The sequence below is a fragment of the Rhinolophus sinicus genome, chromosome 16 (genome assembly GCF_057876585.1).
Source record: "Rhinolophus sinicus isolate RSI-liver-muscle chromosome 16, RSI-T2T, whole genome shotgun sequence".
Lineage (NCBI taxonomy): Eukaryota > Metazoa > Chordata > Mammalia > Chiroptera > Rhinolophidae > Rhinolophus > Rhinolophus sinicus.
Window position 1 is genome coordinate 74,578,346 of NC_142516.1, and position 12,115 is coordinate 74,590,460.

Consider the following 12,115-nt stretch of genomic DNA (forward strand, 5'->3'; position numbering starts at 1 on the left):
TAGAAATATCCTTTAGGGGACGGCCCGGTGGCTCAGGCGGTTAGAGCTCCATGCTCCTAACTCCGAAGTCTGCTGGTTCGATTCCCAAATGGGCCAGTGGGCTCTCAACCACAAGGTTGCCAGGTCACTTCCTCAACTCCTGCAAGGGATGGTGGGCTCCGCCTCCTGCAACTAAGATTGAACACGAAACCTTGAGCTGAGCTGCCACGGAGCTCCAGATGGCTCAGTTGGTTGGAGCACGTCCTCTCAACCACAAGATTGCCGGTTCGATACCGCAAGGGATGGTGGGCTGCACCCTCTGCAACTAGCAACGGCAACTGGACCTGGGGCTGAGCTGCGCCCTCCAAAACTAAGACTGAAAGGACAACAACCGACTTGGAAAAAAGTCCTGGAAATACATACTGTTCCCCAATAAAGTCCTGTTCCCTTTCCCCAATAAAACCTTAATTTAAAAAAAAACAACAACTTTCAACAGATGAGAGAATTTCCTGAAACTGATAAAGGTCAGTTTTAGAAACTAACAATTGATTCAGTTAATTAATTATGTCATGGTGAAGAATGAATGCTTTACCTCGAAGATTAGAAACAACAAATAAGTATATTCTGTCACCACTTGTGTTCAATGTTACATTGGTGGCCCTAGCCAGTGACGAAACAAAAAACAAAAGGCATATAGTTTAAAAATGAAGAAGTAACATATCTTAATTCAGATAACATAACTGTTCATATAAAACATCCTTCAGGAGCTCCAAAAGATCTGCTACAATAAGAATAATAAAGTTACAAAACACAACGACTATAAATAAATCAACTGGATTTCTATGTATTTCTAACAAACAATTGGAATTTGTAGTTGTAAAGTAGAGGCCATTTACAGTATCATCAACTTCATAAAATACATTGAACAAAATATGTGTAAAATACACGCAGAGCTACAACTCATTGCAAACAAAAAAGGTAAAGACCTAAATAAAAGGGAGAGATACACTATCACTTAATGTATCAGAAGATCCATATTATTAATACGTAAATCCTTCTGGACCATTGTGAAGACTCAAGACTATATCAACCAGAATTCCAAGCAAAAGTCTTGAAGAAATTGATTCAAAATTCTAAAAATTATATGGAAATTACAAAGAACGTATAATCAAAATAATTTTCAAATTAAAAATATATTTGGAGTACTAAATCTTCCTTATTTGGTAACTTTCCAGAAAGCTACAAAATCAAGAAGGTGCGTTTCAGACTCACAGAACCATTAAACGGAATAGAGTCCAGGTACAGAACTACATATATATGGTCAATTTGTTTTTGGCAAAGAACCAAAGCCAATTCAATGGAAAACTAATAATCCTTCCAGCAAATGGCATGACTATAACTAGACACAGATATAAAAAGGTGAACCACAACTCTTATTTCACAGCACATAAAAAAATTCGTTGGCAGTGAATCAAAGTCCTACATGTAAAATTATAAAATATCTTCAAGAAAACAAGGGAGAAAATTTTAGTGACTTTAGATTAGGCAAAACAAATATTTAAAAAGATACAAAAACGATGAAATATAACAAACGATGAAAAAACCTTGGGGAAAAAAAAGAAAAAAACAAACGATATCTTAAAAAACAAAAAATTCTGCTGTTCCAAGACACTGTTAAGAAGAAAAAGCAAAAGATAGGAAGAAAACTTAGCAAAAGATTTATCTAATCCTGGTCTTCCATAAAGATTATATAAAGAACTCTGTCAATTCAATGTAACTCTTTAAAAGAAACAGTCTTGAAAAATGGGCTAAATATTTGAACAGATTTCAAGAAACAAAATCCATGCATGGCAAAAAGTACCTGAAAAGATGTTCAACTTCCTTAGTCATGAGGAAAACACAAATGAAAATCCAGTAAGATACAAAAACATCTAATAGAATCTTTAAAAAACAAACAAACCACTGTTTAATCATGCTCCAAGATAAAAGTTACAAAAGCACAATTATTTAATATGCAGTTATATGATATGTAAAAAGTATTTCCTAGCTGTCTCTTACATAAATTAGAGATCTTTGTGCACATCCAGAAAATTCATTACGGCACAAAGTTATAGGAAAAGAAATGAAAGCACTACTGGTTAAAAGTCACATGTAAATTGGAAACAACATTTATTGGGCTTCAAAAATATGGAAATGTAGAAAGGAATAGACTAAAACAAAAAATGATTTCTACTCCCACAATTTTAAGTGGTCTCTTCCTCTTATTTTAAATATCTACTTTATGACTGTAAAACAAACAAACAAAAACAAAGTAAAGGCCACCATGGGAGAACACAGTGAGAGGCTGGCAGCCTGCAACCCAGAAGTGGGTCTCCACCAGACATGGAGTCTACTCCATGATCCTGGACTTCCAGCCTCCACAACTGTGAGAAATCTACGTTTGTTGTTTGTTAAAAACAAAAACAAAAAACCATAATGACCTCCATTCCCACATGTTGGTGAGAATGTAGAGCAACCATAACTATCAGACACTGCTAATGGGCACGCAAACCGGCACAGCCACTTTGGAAACATTGGGCAGGTTCCTATAAAGTGAACGTAAGAACAATAATACCACACTTTGGAATGTTTACACAAGACAAATGAAAACAAATGTCTCAACAAAACATGTACTTAAATGCATACTGCAACTCTATTCCTAACAGCACAAATAAGGAAAACCCTACATGTCTATCAAGTGGTACACGGCTGACAAATTGTGGTGTACACATGCAAAGAAATACTGCCTAGAAATAAAAAGAATGGTGACATGCACAAAAGCATGCATTAATCTCAAAAGCTAAGTGGAACAAAGAATTGGAGAGAAATTCTTCCATGGATTAACACAGTTAAAATGGCCAAATTAAATTACCCAAAGCAATATGATGACTTCATCCAATCTCCATCAAAACCCCACAGGCATTTTTTTCAAAGAAATAGAGGAAAAAATCATCAGATTTGTATAGAACCACAAAAGATCATGATTAGCCAAGCAATCCTGAAAAAAAAGAACAAAGCAGGAGGGTCATACCTCCTGACTTCAAATTATACTATAAAGAAACAATACTCAAAACCACATGGTACTGGCAGAAAAACAGACACACAGACCAATGGAACAGGAATGAGAGCCTACAAATGAACCCACATACATATGGGCAAATAATTTTCAATACAGGAGCCAAAAACATACTGTTAAGCAAATAAAGCCTCTTCAATAAATGGTGCTGGAAAATTGGAAAGCCACATGCAAAAGAAGGAAAGCAGATTGCTATAATATCTGTCACCGTACAACAAAACTCAATAAAGTGGATCAAAGACCTAACACAAGACATGAAAAAAATAAAATACGTGGAACAAACCATTGGTATTAAACTCACGGAACTTGGTCTCACAGAGGATTTTATGAGTGTGATCTCAAAGGCAAGGGAAGTAAGAGCAAAAATAAAAGAATGGGACTATATCAAACTCAAAAGCTTTTGCACAGCAAAACAAACCATCACTAAAACAAAGAGAAAACCAACCAAATCAGACAAGATATTTGCAAACAACGCCTACCATAGACGGGCCAAATACAAAATATATACGGAACTCACATAACTCAATGACAACGACAAAAATCAAACAATCCAATTATGGGTGGCCGGTTAGCTCAATTAGTTAGGGCACGGTGCTAGTAACACCACGGTTGCTGGTTGGATTCTCGAATGGGTCACTGTGAACTGCGCCCTCCAAAACAAATGGGCAGAGGCCCGAAAGAGACACTCATCCCAAGAACACAAATAAACGACCACCAGATACAAGGAAAAGATGCTCAACTTTACTAGCTACAGGGAAATGCAAATCAAAACCTCAATGAGATAGTATCTCACACCTGTGTGAATGGCTGTTATCAACAAGGCAAGTCATCGAAAGCGTTGGAGAGGCTGTGGGGCAAAAAGGAACCCTCATACACTGTTGGTGGGAAAGCAAATTGGAATAGCCACTATGGAAACAGTATGGAGGTTGCACAAAAAATTAAGAATACAATTACCACGTGACCCAGCAATTTCTCTCCTCACTGTCTACCCAAAAAAATCTGAAAACATTTATCCATAAAGATATATGTGCCCTTATGTTTACTTCAGCATTATTCACAGTGGTCAAGATGTTGAAACAAACAGAGCATCCTTCAATAGATGACTGGATAAAGACCTAGTACCTACATACAACAGATTACTTGGCCACGACAAAAGTTAGACGGATAAAAGTCGAGAACCATATGATTTCATTCATATGTGGGATATGAAACTGAAAACAAAAACAAAGACAAACAGACAAAAACTCATTGACAGATAACAGTATGGTATTTACAAGAGGGAAAGGCTAGTAGGAAAAGGGTCAATGAAGAGTCAAATATCTCCTGATAGAAGGAGATTTGACGTTGGGTGGTGAACACACAAACCAATATACAATTATGCATGATAGACCGGTACACTTGAAACCTATCTCACTTTTATTAACCAATGTCACGTCAATCATTTAATAAAATTAAAGAAAGAGCCAAGCAAAAGAAAAAAGAAAAATGTGTAAATAATGTACGATGTACATAAAATTCTAAAAAGGCAAAACTATTGGGACTAAAATACACCAGTGCTTGACAGGGAGCGGGGAGAAGAGAGAAAAATAACTGCAAAGAGCTACAAGGAAAGTCTTTGGGGTGACAAAAGTATTTTATATCATTATTTTGGTGGTAGTAATCACCTATAAACATTTCCAAGCTCAGCAAATTATACACTGAACATTACTGACATTTAATTTCTGTTAATTACACCCCAATAAAAGTAATTTCAATATGAAGGAGAGAAGGAAAACGGAATTGCATTCAGAGGGAGTCAGGTGGTCAGGTCTGCTCACCCACGGAGACGAGGTGGCTGTAGATCTCCAGCATCACATCTCTGTAGAGGGCCCTCTGAGCAGGGTCCAGGTGCTGCCACTCCTTCTGGGTGAACTCCACAGTCACGTCCTTGAAGGACACTGAGTCCTGTAACGGCATATTTCTTACTCAGTCACAAGGGTTCAGAAACAGGTGACATGACAAATAACTTTGCAAAGTGTTTTCTATCAGAATTGTTGTTAAGAATTTAAAAGAAAATTTTATAAAGGACGCCTATGATGGCCTATCATTGTCTTACACTGTGAGGGTACTCACATAATTGGAACAAATTCTATTCTCGTGCCCGGATGTATTTGTATTTATTTCTAAATTATATACCACAGACTGTCAGTTAATATATGAATCATAAAGTTTAGTGACTTGTCTTTTAGATAGTTTTATAACTAGGCTTCCTGTCATCTTTTCCTGTGCCCTAGTGAACTGTCCTGAGCACTCTCTGAGGTACACACACCCCCTTGGAGTTCTCTGCTGGGGTAACAGGCAACCAACGAAGAGACACGAAGAGATACAGGTAAGCCCTGGAGGTTGTACGCATCATGAGACTTGGCCATCAGACACAATGCTGTGCAAGAGCGGAGAAAGTTTTATTTGGGAAAATAGAGGAGACCAATTTAAGGACCTCGAGGGCATTACGCAAAGTGAAATAAGAAAGACAACTACCAGATGATCTTTCAATTATTTCGTGAATTGTTGCAACAATGTTGCTACCCTTTTTTGAATTCAGAGAGATTGTGCCTTATGAATTTGTACCACCTGGACAAACACTTAACCAAGTTTACTATCTGGAAGTGCTGAAAAGGCTTCGTGAAAACAGTTCCATCATCTGACCTTCCTTCCAATAATTCAGGGCTCTTCCATCACAACAATGTACCAGCTCACAGGGCACTGCCTGTGAGGGACTTTATAGCGAGTAAATAAATAATTGTATTGGAAATCCCTCCCTACTCATCTGGTCGGGCCCCCAAGGACTTCTTTCTTTACCCTAAGATAAAGGAAATAGTGAAAGGAAGACATTTTGATGACATTCTGGGCATCAAGTGTAGTATGAAAACAGCTCTGATGGCCATTCCAAAAAAAGATTCCAAAACTGCTTTGAAGGGTAGACTAGGCGCTGGCATAGGTGCATAGCACCCGAAGGGGAGTACTTCAAAGGCAGTGATACAGTGGTACCTGGGTTTTCGAACGTAATTCATTCCAGACCTTTAGAGTTCTGAAACGTTCGAAAACCGCGGCACGGTTTGCCCACAGAAAGTAATAAAAAATGGATTAATCCATTCCAGACTTTTAAAATCAACCCCTAAAACAGTAATTTAGCATGAACTTCACTATCTAATGATACCGTATATCCATAAAATTTACGGTATTCATAAACCGAAATGTTCGTCAGCTGTGACGTTCAAAAACTGAGATACTACTGTATTCAGAAATGAAGTATGAAGCACTTTTTCTAGAATGAGTTCGTTAACTTAACTGTCAGACCTAGTATCAGTGGAAACTACAAAGAAACAAAAAAAACACCACAGTTCATACCGACAACAGATTGGTGATTGCCAGAGGTGAACGATGAAGGGTAGAGAAATGGATGAACTGTTTTTGGTTTTTTAGTACTAACTCCATTTCTGAATTATGGTATTTTCAACTTACAGTGGGTTTATCAGGATGTAACCCCGTGATAAGCAGATGATCATCTGCATACATGGGTCTCTACCCCTGGTTCCTGCCACAGAGCTCCTAAAACCCTTGTACGTGCGTAAGTGACAAGAGCACCTGCAGCATCGTTTGTTTTAATGAGGTGACTGTGGGTGGGCTCCAGGATCGGCATTGGTCACCAGAGAGACCAGGCCATAATCGGAAGCTTGGAATGTTCAGCCCTGCCTCCCACTTCCGTAGAAAGATGAGAGATGCTCAAAATAAAGTTAAGAATTGGTCATTGTGCCGGCCGGGTGGCTCGGGCGGTTAGAGCTCCATGCTCCCAACTCCGAAGGCTGCCTGTTCGATTCCCACATGGGCCAGTGGGCTCCCAACCACAAGGTTGCCAGTTCAATTCCTCGAGTACCGCAAGGGATGGTGGGCTCTGCCCCCTGCAACTAAGATTGAACATGGCACCTTGAGCTCAGATGCCACTGAGCACCCGGATGGCTCAGTCGGTTGGAGCGCTTCCTCTCAACCACAAGATTGCCGGTTTCGACTCCCGCAAGGGATGGTGGGCTGTGCCCCCTGCAACTAGCAAGGGCAACTGGACCTGGAGCTGAGCTGCACCCTCCACAACTAAGACTGAAAGAACAACAACTTGACTTGGAAAAAAGTCCTGGAAATACACCCTGTTCCCAAATAAAGTCCTGTTCCCTTTCCCCAATAAAAAAAATTCTTTAAACAAACAAACAAACACAAAAACACACAGATTAAAAAAAAAAAAAGATTTATGCCTATATGATGACTAGTCTATGAAAACCCCAAAAGTACATATTTAGATACCCTCTAGGTTGGGTTGGTGAACGTAACAGTAATGTGTAAGGAGAGGGATGCACCCCAACTCCATGGGAACAAAAGCTGCTGTGCTCAGGACACTCACCCTATGTATCTCTTCATCTGGCTGTTCACTTGTATCCTACACCATGTCCTTTAATATACCGATAATTGCCTTTCCCTCAGTTCTGTGAGCTGCTCTAGCAAATTAATCAAACCCCAGGAGGGGGTCCTGGGAACCTCAGATGTATAGCCCAAGGTCAGAAGCACAGGTGACAACTGGGAAATGCAGTTGGTACCTGCAGTGGGGTGGGAACAGTGCGGTAGAACTGAGCCCTTTACTGTGGGATCTCATGCTGTCTCCAGGCAGATGGTATCAGACGAATTAAACTGTAACATGTTTGGCTGGTGTTGCAGACACTTACTTGGGGGGGAACAAAACCCACACACTTGGTGACCAGAAGCGTCAGCAGTAACATATTCTGTGTAAGTAGCAAAGGAGACACACAGAAGGGAGGACTACTGGGTTTCTCTACATCACCCGTGAGTGGAGGCAGAAGAACTAAAGGAAGGGGATGGGCAGAGGGTCACAGTGAGGAAGATGTTCTTCATTTACACTTAAGAGATCTATCAACATAGAGATGGAACTATACACTGCGCTGTTGGATGCAAGACTTTGGAACATAAAAGGGAGGTCTAAAACTGATGTATAAAGTCACTGCAACCACACGCAAAATTAGAGCACATTTTGAATATACAAAGTTATATACTAAAACTTCCATGAAGAGGTAAAGGATTTACACTATCCAATACAATTATGAAAAAGCACAAGTTGGGGAAATGCACAACACCAATTTCAAGACTTACATGAAAGCAACAGTAATCAAGGGAGTATAGTATTAGCAAAAGGACTGACACACATCAACAGAAGAGAATAATGACTCGAGAAACAGAACCACAAATAATATAAAATCAAACGATTCCCCACAAAGGTGTCAAAGCAATTCCGTGGAGAAGGTATTTATATTCATTGCAGCAAATGTTGCTGGAATATCAAACATGCATAAGCAAAAGTAAACAATCTTGATCTATACCTTGCACCATAAAAGTTAATGCTAAAGATCACAAACTGTAATTATAAAACTTACAAAAACAGGACAGAACATCATCGTGAACTTGACTTAGGAAGATTTTCTATATATGACCAAAAAAGCATAACTAACAAAAGGAAAAGACTGAAACTTTGAAAACCTGATTAAACACTTCTGCTCTTTGAAAACTCCATGGTGAGAGAAAAACACAGGAGACACCTATGATCTTTAATAAACATATTTGGTACTCAAAATCTTCACACATCAATCCCCTGCAAACAACATGCAATTGGCATGGAATAAAATACAGGGGGGAAAAAATTACACAAAGGAAACAAAAAAAAGGATGAGAGTCACATTCTTTTTATGAGGCTAATATAAACATATCACCAAAATTGGATGGAAACACGGGAAAAGGAAATGATACGCTCGCTTAACTGTGATACAGATACTCATTGATAAGTACAAGCAGAAATATCCCAGCCAACTCATCAGCAAGTAGGGTGTATATACAGGAAATCAACCATGAATTAATATTGGAACATTCATTTTGCTGCACACGATATGTATACGTTAACTATAGCTTTATTTTAATGGATACAGGAAAAATATTTAATATAATTCCAAGTACATTCATGACTAAACTAAAATCTAAACAAAGCAGCAATTACATGGAATATACGAATCAAAGATTATCTACCAAGAGCCACTGCAAACATCAGAGCTAATGCTAAAACTGTGTATTTTCTCTCAAGACTGGCTTTATTTCTACTTCTCTTTTGCATTGAATATATGGACACTTATGAACCTCATAAATCCATCACAATGCAAACTGGGAAATGAACAAAGTGCTCACCTGAGATGTGTTCATTCTGCTGCTCTGGGGAGACTGTAGAGAACTGGGGAGGTTCAACTGGGAGGCCAAAGAAGGACCGTGCAGGGGTAGCACCATCTGTCCACATGAGACGGGAAGTGGACACCTCGACTAAACCGTACAGTTTTTCATTGACTCAGCTTCTCTCTGGTTAAAAAACAATGTACTTGATTTTCTGAATGATTAACATAAACAACTTAGTTACATTAAAGTATGTACAGGATAAGGCACTGCTCTTTCACTAATATTTACATAAAATACTCAGGCTGCATCATTTAACTCTTTTCCAATTAACACTGTTTACATCTCCAAGGAGAAAATCCTCAGAAAGCCCAGTAAAAGGAGTATAGAGGGTTTGAGGGCAAGAATATTTCAGTTTAGTTTTAAATGGATCATATTTTCTCAAATGGTCCTTTTCGTAAGATATTTTTGCTGACTTACCTGTGAGAAAGTGAACGGCAGCTGTTTTCCTCCTGGTTCTGTCATAAACTGCCTGGCCCTTGATAAGTCACTGAAACTCCCTGGTCCAATTTCTTTAAAGCTTTCAAGAGTCATAAGGACATCACCATGGAAACCCTTCATGAACCATCGTTTTGGGATTCTCTGAGGTCAGGACAAGTCAATAATGTCACATGGGCACATGTGAGAGCAGCACAGTGTTTTAAAGCGTGAAATACAGGGGATCATCGAGCAAAACTGGGGACAGAATTTCCATCGTGCGTCTGGTTGCCCCTTACCTCAGACCTCACCCTCACAAGGTCTCCCACAAAATGACCTTCCCTGGGCAGCGTATCCCTGAGCCACCCCAGCTCACCCCTCTCTCAAGGGTGACGCCAATTCTCCACTGTCACACCAGTGTGGTGGTTGCAACACATAGTATCTCCAAATCTGGCCCAAGGGATCAAGAACTTCTGACCGTGCAAATATAGGACATACTGTTTGCTGTGTTCTTTTGCTTCAGCTCTGAAGCTCTGGTGAGGAGTAAGAACAGGGCTGTTTTCTTCCAGGGAACAATCCTGTTCCTGGATCCCTCCCGATTCCTACATCACATGAGCTGCTTTGTTCTAAAGTAAGTGCTTCCCAAAATCTGGGACCTGGCTCTGGGAAATAAATTCACATTAGGGCCAAACCTGACACTCTTGGAATGCCTAAAATTTCAGACTTAAAACACAGACTACCTGCCAGTGCAGGAAAAGCTAGGAGCCTCTGTCTGACCTAAGGATTCTGATGAGACCAGAAATTCCGGAATACACCTGACAGTGCTGAGAGTCCATTCACATTCACTTCCAGTTTTACCCACACGTCTGTAAGCATAGGTCACTCTCTGAAGTGCTGTGAACGGTGTAATGATGGTTTTAGGTAGGTGTGGTATTTAGATATATCCTGAGATTTAAAGCACATCTGCTCCTAATTCGGAGCTCCATCATCCCGAGCTTGTGAGCTGAGCAATACGCTCCACCAACCTCGGCCTCGGTTGCTTTCTTTTATTCTAATGCGGATGGTTATGCCTACCTCATATATTAGATGTGAGGTTTACAAAAGCCACCCACTGAAGAGAAAGACCTAAGTACCTTCTGAATATAATGGCAATTGCCATTTACTCAGTTGGCTATTTGCTTTATAAGCAAGAATTTCTGTGTCAAAACGCAATTATTCTTCAATGAGAAATCGGACTGAGGCAGGTTCCTTCTGTCAGCCCTGCCTACAGGTGACAGAGCTGGACTTTAACCGGTAGTTTTAGCCCCAGAGCTCGTCTCTCAGGCAGACTCACCGCCTGCGCTTTCTGGCTCTCACGGTCTCATTATAACCGCACTTTCCCCTCCTGCCGCTAAAACCGGATTTTCTCCCGACCAGCGGCTGGCGGGCCGCGCACAAGGTCCCTGCACCCCGTCCCGCACAGGGACCTGCTCCTGACCGGGCTCAGTCCCATCTGCGCCACGGGAACCGAAAGGCAGGGGTCCCCCCAACAGGTACCCGCGGGCTCTGCACTGAAGATCCCGCCGGGGGGATTCCCGTGACCTCCCGTCCCCTCCTCCACAGACACAAGTCCCCACGCGCTTCAAGCTGGGCCCAGGTCGCCCAGATTCCCCTTCACCCCCGCGCTCTACCTTTACACGCGAACCACCATGCCCACGAGGAAAACCAGCTCTACCAGGTGCGCTTCGCGTGACCAAGGTCCGTGCGGAAGCCGGGAGGCGGGACTAGAGCTGCACGGAGGCCGACAGAGGCCGGAAGACTCATTCCCAGGGTCCTGCGCGGCCGCCAGTTCCATAAAGACTACATTTCCCATAAGACAACCGCTCCCACTCCTTTTCCTGCGTTAGCAATGTTTCCCCTTCTTAATTTGGTGTAAAATGTTGGTATAACCATCTCTTCTGCAGGGTTTGTATCAGAAACCGAAAATGTTAGGGGTTAAAGTTGAAGTTTACCGCCAATACCAGGTGTGGTCCACGAAAACAATCCCGATTAAATCAGCAACAGCTGCAAAAGACTGGTTATAATTGGGAAAACTTGAATGTGCACTGGGTTACTCTTAAGTGTAAATATAATTAATCCGGACGTGTAACTGACTTAGGACTGTGGCTAGCCATCCTCAACCTTCAGTGATTTCCACTGATGACTCGTGATCAGCTTTGGAACCAGTAGTCAGGCAGTTTCAGTTGTAACTCCGCTGCAACCACCAAACCAACCAGAAGGGGAATGAGCTGGATCGCTCATTTGGCTCAGGGTGTT

At 40.9% G+C, this 12,115-nt stretch overlaps 1 protein-coding gene across 1 annotated transcript in view; it reads right to left on the minus strand.

The window, feature by feature from the left end:
- The window catches only part of LOC148755028 (uncharacterized), a 28,304-nt gene extending 16,685 nt beyond the window's left edge, over positions 1 to 11,619 (minus strand). The window contains 3 exon segments of the mRNA XM_088792867.1: positions 4,912 to 5,038; positions 9,365 to 9,529; positions 11,491 to 11,619. Of these exon segments, the coding sequence (XP_088648993.1) occupies positions 4,912 to 5,038; positions 9,365 to 9,460 (223 nt within the window). The 5' untranslated portion in view covers positions 9,461 to 9,529; positions 11,491 to 11,619.
- Between the last annotated feature and the right edge of the window lie 496 nt (positions 11,620 to 12,115).